At 36.4% G+C, this 20,063-nt stretch overlaps 1 protein-coding gene across 3 annotated transcripts in view; it reads left to right on the forward strand.

Moving 5' to 3' along the window:
* Positions 1–20,063, forward strand: part of CHN1 (chimerin 1) — a 187,490-nt gene that overhangs the window by 101,673 nt on the left and 65,754 nt on the right. Inside the window, exons 1-2 of one of the 3 annotated variants that reach the window (XM_045558933.1) lie at positions 2,484–2,517; positions 2,991–3,279. In XM_045558933.1, the coding sequence (XP_045414889.1) occupies positions 2,495–2,517; positions 2,991–3,279 (312 nt within the window). In that variant the 5' untranslated portion in view covers positions 2,484–2,494. Of the gene's footprint in view, positions 1–2,483; positions 2,518–2,990; positions 3,280–5,278; positions 5,358–20,063 lie in introns of those variants that run through there. The other 2 variants (XM_045558932.1, XM_045558934.1) reach the window with 2 other exon arrangements.

Genomic DNA, 20,063 nt, shown 5'->3' on the forward strand with positions numbered 1-20,063 from the left:
ATTGACTTATTTTTATTTTTATGTTTATCTATTTCCCATTGGGGTTGCCAAGGGGACAGGAACTTTATTATGAACTACCTAACACTTAACAATGTGCCTGGGTGTTTTTTTAACTATTCCTTGAATAAATGACAATCTGCCAGCAGTAAACTTTTATAAGGGAGGATTATTTCTTTGGCTTTAGATTTAGTATCTCCTGTTTTATGGCTCTTCTTATGTAGAATAGGTACATCCATCCCCCACCTTTCTCAAAGATTTTCTGACCTCTTTTTCCAGTTCTGATCCCACAAAGTATTAATACACATGCCTTTCAGATCAGATAAAAAAGGTAGAGAAGTATCTGATGGTGTGTGCTGTAATGCTATTCTTTATGTAACTTCCTAATTAAAAGAGTAGTTCAGATTAGGCAAGGAAAACTTGACAGTTCCCTTAACAAAAATAATACAGTTTTTCTTTAGAAAAATCATTCAGAATTCCAAAATGAAAATTCATTTTCTTGTCCTTTGAGGCTAAGTTTTTTGTTTGTTTGTTTGTTTGTTTTTTTGAGACAGAGTCTCACTCTGTTGCCCGGACTAGAGTGAGTGCCGTGGCGTCAGCCTAGCTCACAGCAACCTCAAACTCCTGGGCTTAAGCGATCCTCCTGCCTCAGCCTCCCGAGTAGCTGGGACTACAGGCATACGCCACCATGCCCGGCTAATTTTTTCTATATATATATTTTTAGTTGTCCAGATAATTTATTTCTATTTTTAGTAGAGACGGGGTCTCGCTCAGGCTGGTCTCGAACTCCTGACCTCGAGCGATCCACCCGCCTTGGCCTCCCAGAGGGCTAGGATTACAGGCGTGAGCCACCGCGCCCGGCCGAGGCTAAGTTTTAATCAAACTGCATTATGAGGTTTTTTATTAATAGTTGTCTGATCAACTCCCTTAAGACTGAAAGTTTGGTTGGACTGGAAGGCTGGAGCTGAAGTACAGGCTGTGGAGGAATTGGAAATCATGGATAGAATTTCTTGAAGTCACTGAGTTGAGAAAGAGAAAAGGATGAACAATCCTTTTTCGCACTATTCCCTGCATGTAGCCAGAAATTCTCTTTGAATTCACTAGGAATAGCCCCTTATGAAGTGCTAGGAGATCTAACTCTAGACTTCCATTCTTTCAATCAAACCATTCTCAGCTCAGGTGAGGCCAGTTCAGCTATCTTCCCTTCATGCCCTGTGCCTCTTTACTTCTCAGATTTCAGAGGACAGTTGAGCGACAAGTAACTGACACCATTGCTTGAATTGCCCTTAAGTGCCCTATCCACTGTGGAAATGCCTACTGTAAAATTAAAAGCCCCAGCAGGAGTAGAATTGTCTGAGCCCTCACTGAAATGCCTCTGATACAAATGAAATATAAAGGGACTTAATGATAAACAATGCTTTGTGTGTTTATTTATAGCCTTATAAAAATTATGAAATAGCTTTCCATGATTATTTTTAAATGGCAGATAATTTATATGAGAAAAAAGAGATGATGAAAGCAGTGTATTAAACTGAAAAGTCTTTATATTTAAACTTTGGTGTAGAAATTTTACTTTCTTAAGTTTTAGAGTTACATTATAGGGAAAATTTACTTGGGAGAAATATGTCTTTAACATTAGAGGAAAATGGAGAGTACAATTATATGGATAATTTACTTGAATGTAAATCAAAATTTGGTTGCTTTTAAAGAACCAAAAAATGGATAAATTATATGTTAGAAGGGCCAATATATATAGTATGTTGGATTCTAGATTAATTATTAAAGTCTCATTTGAACCACAGAAATAGAGATGCCTCAGGCCATTATAAAAAAAAATTGTTTCCTTTTTTAAGAGCACATTAAGATGTTTCTACCTCCTATCCATTTGGAATATAACCTATACCAGAATAATATTATTGCATAACAAGTTTGTAGTCCCATTTAACATTTTACTTAAACAATGATTATTTTAGTATTTTAGTTAATCTCTGTGCTGTGTATTTTTAACAATGAAATTAAATAAACCTTCCTGATATGTTTAGTTTTTAATTAGGCTCACTCAGGGTTGCCTTTAGGAGACTGTGCCACTGGCAGATCTTGGTGCCTTTTGATTGAAGTCAGTGCATTTTCTTGCCTGTATCTATCTTCTTGCAAAGATACTGATAGTAATCATGTTAACTTGGGTCCCTTTCTGAGATTTGCTGCAGGAAACCAAATACTGAAATAATCATAAAATGAAACCACTCTTCTCCGTTGTTAAAGCATGTCATCAAAACATGACTTAAAATTGAAAACAGAATTTCTAGTCTGATGTTTATGACTTGTATGCCCTATATATTGCAAACATTTCTTGCACAGACTTAACCAGCAGACACAGAAGAATGACTATGTACAAAGGGAACAACAAGTCCTTGGCCTGTGGCCAGAAACAGCAAAAGTATGTTTCTGTGCCATCCTGCCCTACATGGCTCAGATTCTGGGGTCAACTCGACTTTAAATGATTGCTGGCATCGTAATCAGGTGAGCCCTAAATGGAGCTTTCCTATTAAAAGGGATGAATGCTGAAGTCTAAAGTACATTGAATACTTTTATTGATCAACTTGAAAAAAATGTTAATATAGAAATTTCATATAGTGTAGAGTGGCCACTTGAATACTGACTGTGTTTTTTAATAGAGTGTGAGGTTTATTTTCCCTTCTTTTTCCTACAGGCATAATGAAGTGGCTTAAAAAGACAAATCAGAACAAATTCTTCCTTCTAGGGTCGGCATGCTTTTGGCTATTTATCCCTAGTTATTGCAAGTTCATTCCTTGTGTTCAAAAGTTTAATTTTATATATTCCAGATGATTCACAGAGATTAGCCACAGCTTATTTAAACAAACAAAGAAGACACACAAACAAAGCAGTAGTTTTTTTTTTTTGTTTTTTTTTTTCCAGAAAGAATTCACTTGCTTACTTTTCTTAAAAACATCTTTCCCATTTCATTGAGGCAGATTTGGAAGTCAAACCAGAAACTTCAGGCTCTACTACGATGGAAAGCACTTTGTTGGGGAGAAACGCTTTGAGTCCATCCACGATCTGGTGACTGATGGCTTGATTACTCTCTATATTGAAACCAAGGCAGCAGAATACATTGCCAAGATGACGATAAACCCAATTTATGAGCACATAGGATACACAACCTTAAACAGAGAGCCAGCATACAAAAAACATATGCCAGTCCTGAAAGAGACACATGATGAGAGAGATCCTACAGGCCAGGATGGGGTATCAGAGAAAAGGGTAAGCTACCATGAAACCACACTTTATCTTTTTCTCTTTGGGGTTCTTTTACAAAAGCCATTATTTCTGGAAGAGATTGATTTCTCCACAGTGCTTTGAAAAGTATATGCATTTCTCTTAATGTCTAATTTCTATGCTGCTGAGCTTTGCATATATCTAATTCTTGTTCAGTTAAAATATGCCAGGTATATTTTTGTACTCTTGATTGTTTTCTATTTTATCAGTTTCATAGTCTTTAAAATATGTTGGAAAATGGCCCTAGTGAAAAAGTTCAGGGGATTGGTGAGAATTGTAACTTAATAGTTATGGAAAGATAATTATTAATATTATTACATAAGTAATTGAGGGGGTCACATTATCTATCTGGATTACTTTTTGTTTTCCTTTAAGATAATTCACTTTATCAATAGTTCTTTAGCAAGATTTTATATATATATATATAATATATATTTATTTAATATATATTTTAATATGCATGAGTAAATTCAGTTTATTAATAACTATTACACTATTTGGGGAATCAGTCAGTCTTAAGTAAGAGGAAGATTTGTCTCTTTATGGACTGCTAAGTAATTGAATCAGGAAGGTTTACTTTTCTTTAATTATAAAAGACAGGTTGTCTTTTATACTTAAGTTTTTCAGTTGTCATATTTTAATTGTAATATATTTCAGGTTGAGTTCAAAAGTTTCAATTCCTTGGCATTAAGTTTATTTTACTTCTGAAAAGTCCCCAGCCTCTTCTAAGAAAAAAGTAAAAGATTTTCCTGATATTTTATCTTGTGTGAGATTTAATTGGGGGACTTTTATTTATTCTAATTGGAACTGTGTTAAAATTCTTTTTTATATTTTCAAGAATCTTCAGTTGCTAGATTAAATAAAGATTTTGAGCTTAGATTCTGTCACCAAATAGATTTCTGTGCAAGTTACTTAATTTCTCTGTGTTTTGATTGTCTTCCTTGTAAAATTATAATAATTAAGTCAAGTTGTGAGGATTGAGTGAGATAGTATGTGTAAAATGCTCAGTGTTTGACACATAGTAGGCACTCATAATATGAGTTTGGTGGTAATGATTATATAACAGCCATATTACCTCAAGGCAGCATCCTAAAATACTTCCACTTATCTGGGAGTATTTAGGGTCAGAGTGGAAATTTAGAATGTTCATTGTCCAGCCCAAATTTTAGTTTCTGGCAGATCTTACTTAGATTGGCATTTTGTGGCTGCAGAGGAACCAACATTTCAAATTACAGACTGTAGAAAATTTGTAAAAAATGGTTTTTCATATACTCATATTTGTTAGGAACCAAAAATCTTGTTTGGAAGTAGCCAGAATTTAGAATCCCAAATGCATGCTATATTTAATATTGTTCTTTTCACTGTCTAGTTCTCATTTTCTCACTGTTGGTTGATTTTCCATCCATGGCATTTTTCAGTAATGCTTATATTTAAATATCTAATACTGACAATATATTCTCTGCAGATGTGCTAGAATATTCTAAGTCAACATTTGTGAAATATTTTAAAATGTGTACATGTGAGTGTTTCAAAGTTGGTCAGCCTAATGATAACCTTTGCTAATGTGTTATATATGTACTTTTCAACACCAGGGGAGTTTAGCTAAAGATACTTAGCTATTAATATTTAACGTTAGGCTGGTCATTTTAACTTCACAATGTTTTGGTTGTCCCTCCTACAAAGTGAAAATAATATTCACAGAGGCAGGAAACTGAGGTAGATAATGCTTAGAGGACCCTTTTGGCTCTAGGAGCCATAATCCCTGTGTAGTCTAGCAACATTACATGTTGAATACCCTGGATTCTCTTGTGCTGATGGCCAGCAGTAGCTACTTCAAGTGAAATGGTTAGCACTGGGAAGTATCTCTCTAGCAGTACATAATTAAGAATCATTTGAAAAGTTACTGTTTGCTTTAAACTGCATGCATCTTAAATCTAGTTGGCTTAAAATCTACTCACTCAAAAATAGATTTATTTTATTTACAGGTGTCATCCAACAGGACAGGGTTGATGGCCTGTTCAACAGCTTGAAACATTGATTCCCTGTCACAGTGGATGACATTTGTAAGTAAAGACAATCATATTTCATTGATTTAAAATACCTACTGACACAGTATAGTTTAATAAATATTTAATGGGTCCTTAATAGCTAAAACCCATCTTGTCCATGACTCATTTACCTCAGAGGCAAAAAGCGTTGGCTTTGCAGAAATTAGTATGCTATTATAGAAAAGAGACTAGGGTTCGAATTCAGAGCTAGATTCTAGTTTACTATGAGAATGGATTTTATGTGTCACTTTGGGCAAACTGCTTCACTTTTCTGAAACTGTATTTCCCTACCTTTTTAGGAAGGCTTTGCACTAGATGGTCTCCAAGATGTGGTTCTTATAGTCTGATGCTTCTAGAAGTGTAGGTGTTACAGGAGAGAAAGAACACAGTACTAAAAAGTACACCGTAGGGGGGTCTTGAAAGAATGAGATCTGTTTTTAGCTTATCTCCCAACTAATTGTATGACCTTGGGACAGTCCTCTAACCTGTCTGGCCTTGAGTTTCTCTGTACAAGATAAGGGGTTTTCTCCAAAACATTAATTTCCCAGGATTTTAATAAATACTACAAAAAGGATTCTGTGCTCAAATAGGTTTGATGAAAATTAATTTTTTTCAAAAGCCTGTTTCTTTTCTATAGGCCTTACTATTGTTAATGACCTAATGTGATTATGACTCTCCAAAAGTGCTCCCAAACTTATTGGAATCAACCCACCATTATTAAAAACAATTTTTGAAAAATGTTTAATGAAACCCACCCTGGGAAATTTTGAACCAGATAATCTCTTAAGGTCTTTCTTTGTTTTAAAATTGAAAGATGAGAATTCCAGGTGTTTTTGTTTGTTTTTTCCAGTCCTTAAGGTATATGTTATGCATCTGAGTTTTGTGAAAGGCTGACAGGATGGTTTTGTGGTCCTGAACCGTTTTTGCCACAGGAAGTGAATCCTGAAGAGGCTTACTTGTCCCTAGGAAATCTGGTGGGCTATTGTGGGGGAAAAACATGTTTTCCATTGATAGCTATGTCATTTTTCTTATTAACTGTTTAAGTTGCTTCCTCAGCTTGAAATATCAGTTGGAAATTTAAAAATTTTTTGAAATTGAGATACATTTAATCATGAAATTGCAGCATGTTGAGAAGCCAGATTTCCTTCTCTTCTAAAATGGCTTAATTTAGCAGTCCAGACTGGCCAAGAGCACAACTTTTATTAGTTACTTCTATTTATTTATCTTGGAGCTGTATTTGAATAGTTTCTTATTTCAAGTAGTGAATATAATAAGTTTACTTCAACAGATACTTGACCAGTGGCTGAATGCGATAGTTTTTATGACAATTTTACACTTAATAATATAATTTTAATCTTCTAAAACCATACTTTAGAAATGTCTCATATAACTGTTAATAATATAAACTATCATAAATATATATGTAATTTGCCTGTCAGAAGCTATACTGTGAGCCAGAACTCTGAATCTAGACAGAATTTCTTTACTTCTGAATTTAGTTATCTAAGCTCTAAACCTGTTTCATATAAGGACGCCTGTAATGGCAAGGGTATGCGAAATGAATTTTTTGGTTTTAGGGAACTTCAACACACTAAGTAACCTATGTGTGTCTGTGTGTATATATTTTTTTTCCCCTATAAGTTTGAAATGAATGCAATGCTTGATGCATTATTTTTCTTCCCCTATAAGTTTGAAATGAATGCAATGCTTGATGCATTGTCATATTAATTAATTTTAAAGGAATTTCTTTTACGTTTAAATTCCATTTTTAAAGACTTCTTTGGGATCACCAGACTGCATATGTATTGAAAAGCCTTGTGAAATTTGAAGTTGAAATGTAATTGGGTCTCTGCCCAAAATTGCCATAACTGCTTATCTTTGGATACCTTCATGAAATGATGGGCATCTTTGTCTTCTAGAATAGCAAAAGGGGCACTGGCAGTCTGGTTTGTTAATTAGCTTAGTCTCTCACAAAGCAACTCTTATAAATGTTTTTACTTTGCTTTAAAAAACACATAGCACATTATCTGTATCCACATAATATCAATGTAGAAATCAGCAGGAGGGCCACACTTAATTATGAATAAAAGTAACAATACCAGAGGAGCCAGTGGCATGAAGCAGTCTGCAGAAAACCGTGTTGATTTCATGATTTTGTGCTTTCCCAGTCCTTTGGGGCTTTTTTTGGTCATTCTTTGTTCATGCTCAAGCTGTGCTCATCTTTTTGTTCTTCTTAGCTCTTCTTTTATCCACTTGCTTCTCTCTCTCCCCCAGTTAATTTTACATGCCCAAGTCTCCACTGTTTGCTTGCTCGAGGTTAAGATCAGTTGTCTCAAGGTGAACAACAGGCCCTTAGAGAATTGCGGTGTGCTGGGTCACTGATTTGCATTAAAAAGCCAGTTTAGTAATTTAGGAGGAAGACTACAATTTCTGCACAGAACTTCTCATAGTGGGCTTATCCTCTGTAAACATTCTCCTTAAGAAATCAAGTAAAGATTTAAAAAAAAAAAAATGTCTACATGGTCAGTATATATTAGTCTGTGTGATCTTGAGCAAGCCCTTAACCTTCCAAAGTCTCAATTTGCCGCAGTCTCTAAAATGGGAATTATGGATGCCATACGCTGGTGGGTAGGAATATTAATGAGATTTCATAATCCAGCCTTCCTTATAAGTGTAAGGAAGAATCATTGCTCTCTGGGATCAGAGCAGTCACCAACTAGATACTCCTTCACGGGTCTGAGTACTATTACCCTAGCTTTTGCTAGAAACAGCATGTTCAGGTTTCTCTTCAAGATCCATCTTGTCAATGCTTGAACTGCCCTTTAAGTTCGCAAGATAATATCAAAAGGCTCCTAATTGTTTCATCAAGAAAGTAGAGTTTCTCTTTTAATAATACAATGATAGATCTATTTATCTCTAATCAGGAAGCATATGTCTTTGCTCAATAATATTCGAATGACTGTTAAGGACAAAATTATTATTTTCCTGTTGTATTGGCACTTTAGAATAGACCGATATTTTAACTACTTTCCCTGAATGTAAGACGAATAAAGCCTTCTGCTTCTATGCCTGTCAGTGAACTTTTATTGAACCTGAACTCCATGTTGAGCCCATTAAGATCACTCAGATTTCCCTTAAGTCTACCTATTTTCTTGACTCCCACAGCTGGGCAAACCCTGTCCTTCCTTTGCCTTTAATATCTTCACATTTCATTTTCTAAATAGTCTTCCATGAGTCATCCATATAAACAATTTCTCCTTGATATTCGTAAGCTATGTTGGAATTTAAACAAGAGCAAGGCAGGAATATTGTCCCCATTTCTTCTTCAGTCTCCTGACCTAACTCATCTCCTATCAAAATTAATTGCATTTAATTCAGCATTTATTGCATGCCTCCTATTTGCAAGGAAACAGGCTAGGCTCTGGAAAGAAGAAAAGATATACAAGATTTAAGCCATGCCTCAAAGAACTTACATTTTAATGTTTCATTATTTCTACCTATTTAGTAACACTTAGCATCTTGAGAGCAGGAGGCAAGCTGCCTGTATCATCTGTATAGGATCACAGGAGTTCAACAAATACTAAGTTAGACTCACTTAGATTTGAGTTTGCAGATCACAGGAAACACTTTTGTAGGTAAGAAAATGGATTTTTCAGAATCATAGATCAGAAATTAATATGAAATTCTGGCATTCCACCCCAGTCCCTCAGTATTGTTTCTCTTCCAATTCTGCACCGTGAGTTTTATATAAACAATTGTTAACTGGCTAAATAAATCAACAAATAAATGAGTATATTTTATGAATTCAGCCAAAGCCAAGGCCCTAATAGAAATCAGTCCTGAGACTGAGAAAGGAAATTATAATAATTCAACTTGATTTGCTACTATATATTTTTCCCTTTTAAGAACTCAGAATCCTTAGAGTGTTCTTGGGAGTGGAGAGAGCCATTCCTCATCCCACAGTTAAAGCATCTTAGGTGTAAAAAAAAAAAAATGTGTCTTTATGTCATGAAAGAGTTTGTAAGGGTGGTGGCTAGATGCACCTCTTCAGGAATATATCTAGGAAACCAAGATGGCAAGTGGTGTCTCCCTGAGCTCACAGCTGTCATTCGTGTATGGGGACCATTTAGACCCCACCAGGGAATACCATGCAGTAATTATTAAAGAAAACTCAAATGGGGCCCAGGAAATTATTTGTGTGAATCTCATCCATCTTATCACCCACAGAAAAGATTAGTAATTGAAAGCTATTAGGGAAAACCAGATGGAAAGAGGAAAGATGGAAGATAAACATCAGTTCCTCAGCTCCAAAGAACCAGGCCAACAGAAGACCAAATTGTAATTTTCCAAGCCAGCTGCAGTTTTGGAAGATTTCTTGTATCTGGGCCATTTAAACAAATAAAATCACTTAAATTACTGATTTGAGGATTGGAAAGGAAGCTATTAGAAATTCTTTCACAATTGCTATTTCAGAGTCTTTAGCGTTTTGGTGGGGATATGATCACTGTTGGCAGAATTTCCATCCATTTAACCTTTCGAAACAGGAACCGACTCTGGTAGCTTTAGGAGGCTAACACCATTTGGGGGTATAAAGCAAGATGAGACTATCAAGCAGTTAATCTGGCCTAGGCCATGTTACTCTCAAACTAACTTTGCGGGCAATTCTAAAAGAATCAGCTCTCTAGTTGTAGTAAGTCCTTGCCTTAGATCTCATGCTCCATGATTATATTTTCAAGTGTTCCTTTTGTTGCTGATTTCTAGTTTTATTCCATTGTGGTGAGAGAAAATACTTGATACGATTTCAATTTTTTTGAAGTTTTTAAGACTTGTTTTGTGGCCTAACATATGGCCTAACGTTGAGAGTGATCCATGACCTGAGGAGAAGAATATGTCTTCAGCTGTTGGATGAAACGTTCTGTAAATGTCTGTTAGGTCCATTTGGTCGATAGTGCAGATTAAGTCCAATGTTTCTTTGTTGATTTTCTGTCTGGATGATCTGTCCAATGCTGACAGTGGAATGTTGAGGTCTCCAACTATATTGTATTGGGGTCTATCCCTCTTTTTAGCTCTGTTAATAATTTGCTTTGTATGTCTGGGTGCTCCAGTGTTGGGTATGTATAATGACCTTCTTTATCTCTTTTTACAGTTTTTGTCTTGAAATCTATTTTATAAATATAGCTATTCCTGCTCTTTTTTGGTTTCTATTTGCATGGAAAATCTTTTCCCATCCCTTTATTTTCAGTCTGTGAGTGTCTTTATAGTTGAAGTGTGTCTCTTGCAGACAACACACGGTTGGCTCTTGTTTTTTCATCCATTCAGCCACTCTGTGTCTTTAGATTGGAGAGTTTAGTCCATTCACAATCAGTGTTATTATTGATAGGTAAGACTTACTACTGCCATGTTATTATTTGATTTCTGGTGGTTTTGTGGTCCTGTCTTACTTCCTTCCTGTCTTCCTTTGTTACAAGTGATTTTCTCTGATACTGTGTTTTAATTTCTTGCTTTTTAGTTTTTGTTTATCTGTTATAGGTTTTTTGATTTGAGATTACCATGAGGCTTGCAAAAAACATTTCATAACCAATTTTTTTAAACATATGACAACTCTGCTTACAAAGAGAAATCTAACAAATTCTATCCTTTAACTCCATCTCCCCCCCCACTTTTTAACTTTTTGTTTCCCATCCATTTTTTATACTATCTATCAAAATGTTTTTGTATTAATAGTTATTTTTGATAGGTTTGTCTTTTAGTCTTCCTACATAAGATATAAGTGGTTTATACACCACAGTTACAGCAATAGAGTATTCCATATTTGTGTACTTACTGTTACCAGTTGGTTGTATACCTTCAGATGATTTCTTATTGTTAATCAATGTCCTTTTCTTTCAGATTGAAGAACTCCTTTCAGCATTTCTTGTGGGACAGGTCTAATGTTGATAAAATCCATCAGCTTTTATTTTTCTGGGAAAGTCTTTATTTCTCCTTCATGTTTGAAGGATATTTTTGCAGGATATAATATTCTAGGGTTAAGTGTTAAGGTTTTTTTCCTTCAGCCCTTTCAATATGTCATGCCACTCTCTCTTGAGCTGTAAGGTTTCCACCGAGAGGTCTACTGCCAGATGTATCGGAGCTCCTTTATATGTTATTTTTTTCTTTTTTCTTGCTTCCCTTAGGACCTTTTTCCTTATCTGTGACCTTTGGGAGCTTGATTATTAAATGCCTTGAGGTAGTCTTATTTGGGTTAAATCTGCTCAGTGTTCTATGACTTTGTTGTACCTGAATGTTGTTATCTTTCTCTAGGTTTAGAAAGTTCTCTGTTACTATTTCTTTGAATAAACTTTCTACCCTAATCTCTTTCTCTACTTTCTCTTTAAGGCCAATAAGTCTTAGGTTTGTCCTTTTAAGGCTATTTTCTAGATCTTGTAGGCATGCTTCTTTATTCTTCTTTCTTTTTTCTCTTCTGACTGTGTATTTTCAAATAGCCTGTCTTCAGTCTCCCTGATTCTCTCTTCTGCTTGGTCAGTTCTGCTTTTGAGAGACTCTGATGCATTTCTCAGTTTGTCAGTTGAATTCTTAAGCTCTGGAATTTCTGCTTGATTTTTTTTTAATTTCAATCTGTTAAATTTCTCGAATAGGCTTCTGAATTCCTCCTCTGTGTTGTCTTGAAGTTCATTGAGCTTCTTCAGGACAGCTGTTTTGAATTCTTTATCTGAAAGCTCATATATTTCCATCACTCCAAATTGGTCACTGGTACCTTATTTAGTTCCTTTGATGAAGTCATGTTTTCCTGGGTGTTCTTGATGCTTGTGTAGATGTTCCTTGATGTCTGGGCATTGAAATGTTAGGTATTTACTTTGATCTTTGCAGTCTGGGCTTGTTTGAACCTCTCCTTCTTGAGAAGGCTTTCAGGTATTCAAAGGGAATTGGGAGTTGTGATCACTGCAGCCATATCAGCACTGGGGGTGCCCGAAGCCCAGTAATGCTGTGGCTCTTTGCAGACTCCTGGTGGTACTGCCTCAATGGACTAGGGTAAGATATGGGAGAATTCCCTGGATTACCAGGCAAAGTTTCTCACTCTCTTCCCTCACTCTTTGTTCTGGGCTGCTGGAGTTGGGGGAGGGGTGATGTGGGTACTACCTTGTGGCCACCAATACCAGGTCACACCAGAAGCCAGCCCAGTCTCACCCAGTGCCTGTGGTGACTGTTGCCCAGCTACCTCTGATGATTATTCAAAGCCCAAGGACTCTTTAGTCAGCAGGTGGTAAATCCTGCCAGGCCTGGGTCCCTCCCTTCAGGGCAGCATGTTTCCTTCTGGCCTAGAGTGGGTCCAGAAATGCCTTCCAGGGCCTAAAGCCTAGAGTCAGAGGCTTCAGGAGTCTGCTTGGTACTTTATTTTACTGTGGCTGAGCTGGTCCCCAAATTGCAAAACTAAGTCCTCTGAACTCTTCCCTTTTCTTTCCCTAAGTGGAGGAAGACTCCCTGAGCCACATTGCCTATACTTGTGGGCACAGGGTGACACAGGCACTGGCTTGGCCACCACTGCTGGTGTCTCACTGGGTCATGTGCACCCCAAATCCACTGGCACCAAGCCAGCACAGCCACAGGAATTGCCCAAGGACTGCAGCCCTTATGGCCTGACTATCTTACAAATTTAGACCAGGCCCCAGGTTGCTCTTTTTCTGCCAGTGGTGGGGCTAGCTGGAACTCGGACTCAGGGGCAGAGGATTTCTCTCTGGCCACGCTGGTCTAAATGCACCTTCTGTGGGCACCAACAGAATTCTGCTCTGTGCTGTGTTCCCCTGTGCCAGGGCGGCCCTGAGTTTCAATGCAAAGTCCCACGATCACTTCACTCTCCACCCACCCCACCCACCCCCAACTCCCACCACACAGATTCTCTCTCCTCTCAGTGTCCTGGCAGGTTGCTGCAGGGAGATGGGGGAGGGGTGGCACAGGCAATGCAAGACTGTCTTTTCTGTCCTCTTCAGTGCCTCTTTCCTTGATATGATATTAAAACCAGGTAGTATGATTGCTCACCTGATTTTTTGTTCTTCTGAAGATGCTAGTTTGCATGGATAGTTGTTGAATTTGGTGTTTGTGCAGAGGGATGAAGGCTAGAGGTTTCTATTCTTCCATCTTGCTCTGTTCCCTCTTCGTGCTCATTGATTAGCATCTGTAATTTTCATCTTGTGCTTTTTGCTCCATCATATTTCCCTTTTTCATTTGGAAACATTTCTCTTTTCCCCTAGTATTTGTACCCCTCAGAGAGTGGACAGTCATAGCCACGCCCCTGAGCCTTTACTTAAGTTTTGAGAACTTAATTGTTTTTATGTGGCCTCATAAATTAGTCCCTCACTCTTTTGGAGCCTCTATCAGGTTACTACAACCGGTCAGAAATGCTCAGACCTCAACATTATATTGCAATAATTAGATTTCAACAAGAAATTACAGACATCTGTAATGGCTACTAATCTTGCCCTTTTTCACATGTCTCCTTTAAGTGTGATGCTACGTTATTTTCAATGTGGTTTGTCGGTAACTTAAATGAATCAGCCCTATGTCCTCTATTTCCTTAGAAACCATTCAGGGAAAATTCACTAAATGCTATAGGTTTGCTGATGCCCTAATTTACATTCTTAAATTTTACATCTCATCCAACTGAAACATTTTCCTTGATAATTTCTAAGTTACTGCTTGTACTTATTTACCAGCAATGTTTGGTAAAAGATCACCTTACTGTAAATTTTCCCTGCAAAAATAGAGGGTTTTCTACTAGCTGCAGATTGTTTAGCACCTTCTTAAGAGATTTACACCTCTCTTCCTTTCACCCACTCAACAGGAAGGGATCCTTGTTCTGGGTATAGTTGGCTTATTAACTTTATAATGGCTTTGGGCAGCTTCCCAAATTCATAGTGAGAAAAAAGCTGTAGTCCCCTCTCCTTTGAGAAAGTTCTCTTTTTCCTTATAATATGGAAACTCTACAAATGAGCCCATATCTTTACATTTCCAAAAATTTTTTCAAAGTCAACTTTATTCAGGTATAATTTACATATAATAAAATGCGTACAGTTTGATGAGTTTTGACAAATGTATATACCTATGTAACCAATACTACAATCAAAATTTAGAACATTTTATTACCCCAGAAAGTTTCCTTATCCCCCTTTATAGAAAAATCCCACCCCTACCCCTGTCCCTACTGCAGCCACTGACAGGATTTCTATCAGGACAAAAATTTTTTTAATTGGTATGACAGGTGACATCTTATGTAATGTTTTAGTTTTTCACATTTGGAGTACTCATTCCCTTCATCTTTCTTTGTTTTATTTATTATAAATATATAATTTGGCTGGGTGTGGTGGCTCACTCCTGTAATCCTAGCCCTCTGGGAGGCCGAGGCGGGTGGATCGCTTGAGGTCAGGAGTTCAAGACCAGCCTGAGCGAGACCCCGTCTCTACTAAAAATAGAAATAAAAATTATCTGGCCAACTAAAAATATATATAGAAAAAATTAGCCGGGCATGGTGGCGCGTGCCTGTGGTTCCAGCTACTCGGGGGGCTGAGGCAGTAGGATCGCTTAAGCCCAGGAGTTTGAGGTTGCTGTGAGCTAGGCTGACACCACGGCACTCACTATAGCTGGGGCAACAAAGTGAGACTCTGTCTCAAAAAATAAATAAATAAATAAATAATCTAGTTATCTTTAAGTACCTACCTTGGCCGGGCGCGGTGGCTCACGCCTGTAATCCTAGCACTCTGGGAGGCCGAGGCGGGTGGATCGCTCGAGGTCAGGAGTTCGAGACCAGCCTGAGTGAGACCCCGTCTCTACTAAAAATAGAAATAAATTATCTGGCCAACTAAAATATATATAGAAAAAAAATTAGCTGGGCATGGTGGCGCATGCCTGTAGTCCCAGCTACTCGGGAGGCTGAGGCAGTAGGATCGCTTAAGCCCAGGAGTCTGAGGTTGCTGTGAGCTAGGCTGATGCCACGGCACTCACTCTAGCCCGGGCAACAAAGTGAGACTCTGTCTCAAAAAAAAAAAAAAAAAAAAAAAAAGTACCTACCTTATCTCTGATTTTTGAGTGTAAAATTTCTCAGGTCATGTTTCTTAGGGAAATATGAACAACAAAGGAATTATAGGTGTATAGTAGTGATTGCAAGACAATATAACTTGTTGAAGGTTTCAGTCCTATCATTAGGGACTCTTCACCTTTTAATTCATAATAAATGCTTGAGTAAATTTGAGTACACAGTGAGGGAGGATTCCTAGATACCTGGAGGAAGAGCCCCTTTGCACTGCTGGGATCTTGGACCTGAGCCAAACGCACTCAGCCCCAAGGGCTCTACTCTCTGAGTGTGAATTGTACCACATGGTACCAGGTACCACAGTGAAAAAAAACTACCATTTCTGCTGCTCCCCTCTCCCAGTCTCACTCAAATGGGAAAATTATGGCAGTGGTATGATTCCAGAATTCCCTATCAAACACCACTTCAGCATTTAGATTTCTCTCCCTATAATCCTTGAACCCATATAGGTGCATCCCACTCAACAGTCCTGTAGACTAGAGTTCTCCTCTGCCCAGTCCCTGGTGAAGAGTGGTGTTCTCTTAGGTAACAACCTCCAGTGGTGGATCATTGGTTGTGTAAAATTCCTGCAGAAATGGTTATAACTTTCCTACTGTTGCCCTCAGAAAAACCTACTGGAATGAAAGTGAATGAGGAATGTTAATATAGGCAAAACCTTGACTTCACTTGAATTTCTTTAGAAAAGATTAAATCATTTACATATTAATTTTAGTAACTGATTTCCATGTACCTTGACTAGAGTAGGCCCTCCAGTAATCTGAATTGCTCTCTAAGCAAGCAGGCCTCAGAGGCTCAAAAGTCTTCTCTCGTGATCTACTTGTAGAACTCTGCATGGTTTATTGACCACTCTCTGGAAGTGTAGAATTTCTTAAGGCAGGGAGGACTGGGAATAGTCGTGGGGAGAGGGGAGAGTACCAGAGTGCCAAAGTAGTAGAAATTTCTAAAAGTATAGAAATGTTTCACCTGTCCTAACTCATCATGTTATGCCAATATATAGGTGATATTTCTTAGGAAGTCCAATCATATTACCTAAAACTGTTCTTAAATTAAAAAATGAGTCTTGTGTTGATATATCTAATTAATGAATTTGAGATTTTTTTCCCTAGTATTAAAGGAATACATGTTCTCTGTAAAAACTTTGAAAGACATAAAGAAAGAAGGAAGGGGATTACTCATGGCCTCAGCATTTGAAGACAACTAGATGTTACATTTTGAAGAATTTTCTTTTAGTCTTTTTATACATAGATTATTGTAAATTTTTTTTATTTTTATTATATAAGTCATCTGTGTTCATTGCCTACAAAAATAATAAAAAATGAAAAGCAATAAGAATATGAATATTACACCAAATCACACCATTGACAGATAATATAACCACTAATATTCTGCTGTTTATCCTTCCAGAGTCAGGGGGTAGGGACTGTTTCTTTTATATACACTACTTTGTAATTTGCTTTATTGACTACTAGGTTATGAACATTCTTTCCATGTAAATATATGTATTTATGCTTTATCATTTTAAATATCTCTATAATGTTCCATTGTGTTTATACACAATAATTATTTAACCAATCCCTTAATTTTTTAAAATTTATTGATTCTTTAAATATTTATTGAGTAGCTAAATTGGGCTACTATGCCCAGTAATGAACAAGACAACTATGAATCTGCTCATGAAGCTAATTTTTGTCTTTCATACCCAAAATATAAAAAATAAACTTGAAGATTATTCTCATTTTAAAAGATAAAGAAACTAGGGTACAGAGAGAGAAACTCTTTTTGCCAGGACATCTTGTTCTTTAATGATAGTAACCAGTGCTCTTTTTTGGCATGCTATGTTTTTAATAATAAATCTTAAGTAATCTTTTTTTAAAAAATTAAGTAAAAATGTTTCTTTTGCTTAGTTCTGATTAGGATTAGGCTAGAATCATTTTAATAGACTTTGTAAATTCAGAATTTTGCTTATTGTAAAAATGGCTTTTTCCCTTTAATAAAAAAAAAAATTGTTTCCAGAATATTTAGTGCTCTAAAAATCAACATTTCTTTAGAAGTAAGGATAACTAATAAAAAGTTGAAGTTTATAAATTAATTAACTTTAGGGATAATTAAAAACATATGCAATTGTTTCTCTTAGAATAGTCTGTATCATTAAAATATACAAAATTTTATATCAGAGAAACATTTTTCTGAATTTGTCGAGTACAGAAAGTTTGTACATTAGCCTTGTATGTAATAATGGTCAAACTTGTCTATGCTTTGGAGTTGCCAGTTCTAAATTAATAAAGCATTTTGAGGGGAAAGAATTTTCATAATTTCCATCTGCAGCATACACAGGATGGCTTAGCTGAATCTGTTACTTAAACCAGAACTATTTTGCTATCTTATGGCTATAACATTCTAATTGCCACATATTTTAATGTGAATAGTGAATTCCCTCTGTCCCCTGATAGATAAAGCCCCCCAGATGCCTTTGCCTAATGAATGAATGTGAAAATGCTTTTATTTGGAAGCAGTATTACTGCAAGCAGGTGGGTTTTTTCCATGTGTTTTATTTTTAAAAATAATAATGATGTTAGGCCGGGCGCGGTGGCTCACGCCTGTAATCCTAGCACTCTGGGAGGCTGAGGTGGGTGGATCGCTCAAGGTCAGGAGTTCGAGACCAGCCTGAGCGAGACCCCGTCTCCACTAAAAATAGAAAGAAATTATCTGGCCAACTAAAAATATATATAGAAAAAATTAGCCGGGCATGGTGGCGCATGCCTGTAGTCCCAGCTACTCGGGAGGCTGAGGCAGTAGGATCGCTTGAGCCCAGGAGTTTGAGGTTGCTGTGAGCTAGGCTGATGCCACGGCACTCACTCTAGCCCGGGCAACAGAGCAAGACTCTGTCTCCAAAAAAAAAAAAAAAATAATAATAATAATAATAATGATGTTAGATTATAAACAAATGTTTTAAATATTTTACTTTTAATTTCATACAAAAATATTTTAAGGTAAATTTTTTACCTTAAAAACTTTTAAGGTAAATTTATTTTTTCTCTCTAAAACAAGGTACTTAAATAATAGTGAATCTTTAACATTTGATCTGGTGGTAAGACTCATAAAAGAATTTCTGTAGTCCTGTATGCTAGTGTTCGGTAATAGCTTGTAATGATCCACAGTATCTGGTTCAGATGCTCTCTTTCTGCTATTCCTTTCCTCTCTTAATTCCTTACTTTTTGAGACTTGTTTTCCACAAAGATCTACCTTTATATCTCAAACAGAAATACTTCAAAAAGAGCTTTGATTATCACATTATATCCTAATTCTCCCATAATTCTTTCTCTCTCTCTCTCTCTCTCTCATACACACACACACAAAATCCAACCAATTATTTTATTGGGCATATCTTAGGAAAAACAGATTTGAACCCTAGTGTGTGACTTTAACTAATGATACTGTATTAACCATGTCATTAACCTCTCTGGGCCTCAGTAGTAAAATGAAGGATCCAGCTTCATAAGTGACCACAAGGTCCCTTCTAGCTGTCACGATTTTCTGCCTAAGGTTTTTTGTGTAACCTGCAAGATGTTTTTCAGACTTAAGATTCTGTACTTCTGAGAAATTATTATTATTATTATTCCAAAAGATAGAATAGGCTGAAGACATGCAGATTTAAGTGTAGACTTTGCTGTGCTACTAACTAGGATTCCTCTGGCCTCAGGAAATCGAAGTGCTCTTCTATTATATATATATATATATATATATATATATACACACACACATATATAAATAATAGTATATATATCTAAGGATTATAAAACTGAGAATGATAATAGAAATAACTAACATTTATTGAGTCATTGTGTATCAGAAATTATGCTGAGTAATCAGATTATCTCCTTTAATCTTTATGTAACCTTTTAGGGACAAGTATTGTTAACAACATGGGTATCTTTGGGGATGACAGGTTTATGGTGAGTTATCAAGGGATTCTAGGGGTATGTTTTAATACTACAGCCTTTATTTTTGAGAATGAAATCATAAGGGAGAGCTGGACCCATCCACTAAATGCCCATTGGTGTCATTGTAGAGACTGAACAATTGGACTGAACAAAGACTAGGTGGATCACTGTCTTTAGAGTAGTTGGGTTACTCAAAAAAGGGAGAAGTTAGGATCTCCAGAACTACCCAAAGGAAGTTGAAGCATGGTTCAGATGGACCCTTGACCCACTGAAGCATGTCACTCAAGAATTACAACTCTTATCAATTATTAAAATAAATTCTTATCAAATGTTAAAAGAATAAAAAAAATCCAATTTATTGAATAAGAAAAGCCATGATATTGAATTTTTTTAATATAGAAAAATAAAACAAAATATCCTTTCCTGTAATATAGCTTAATTCTCTGATGGTTGCTATGCTGTCAAGTGCTGTCCTCATTTCTTTAAGTATTGCAGAAATGTACACATTCAAATAGTCTTGTTTCTTTCATAGGAACAACAATAAATAAATAAGAAAGTAAATAATTTGCACTATACACATGTGACAGTGTAAATTACATATAAATGTATGTATAAATGTGCAAATCTGACATTAATTCAACATCTAAATTTTAGATAGCAGTATACTTAGTAGAATGAGATCTGGGTAAATTTCTTTAA

The sequence above is a fragment of the Lemur catta genome, chromosome 8 (assembly GCF_020740605.2).
Source record: "Lemur catta isolate mLemCat1 chromosome 8, mLemCat1.pri, whole genome shotgun sequence".
Classification (NCBI taxonomy): Eukaryota; Metazoa; Chordata; class Mammalia; order Primates; family Lemuridae; genus Lemur; species Lemur catta.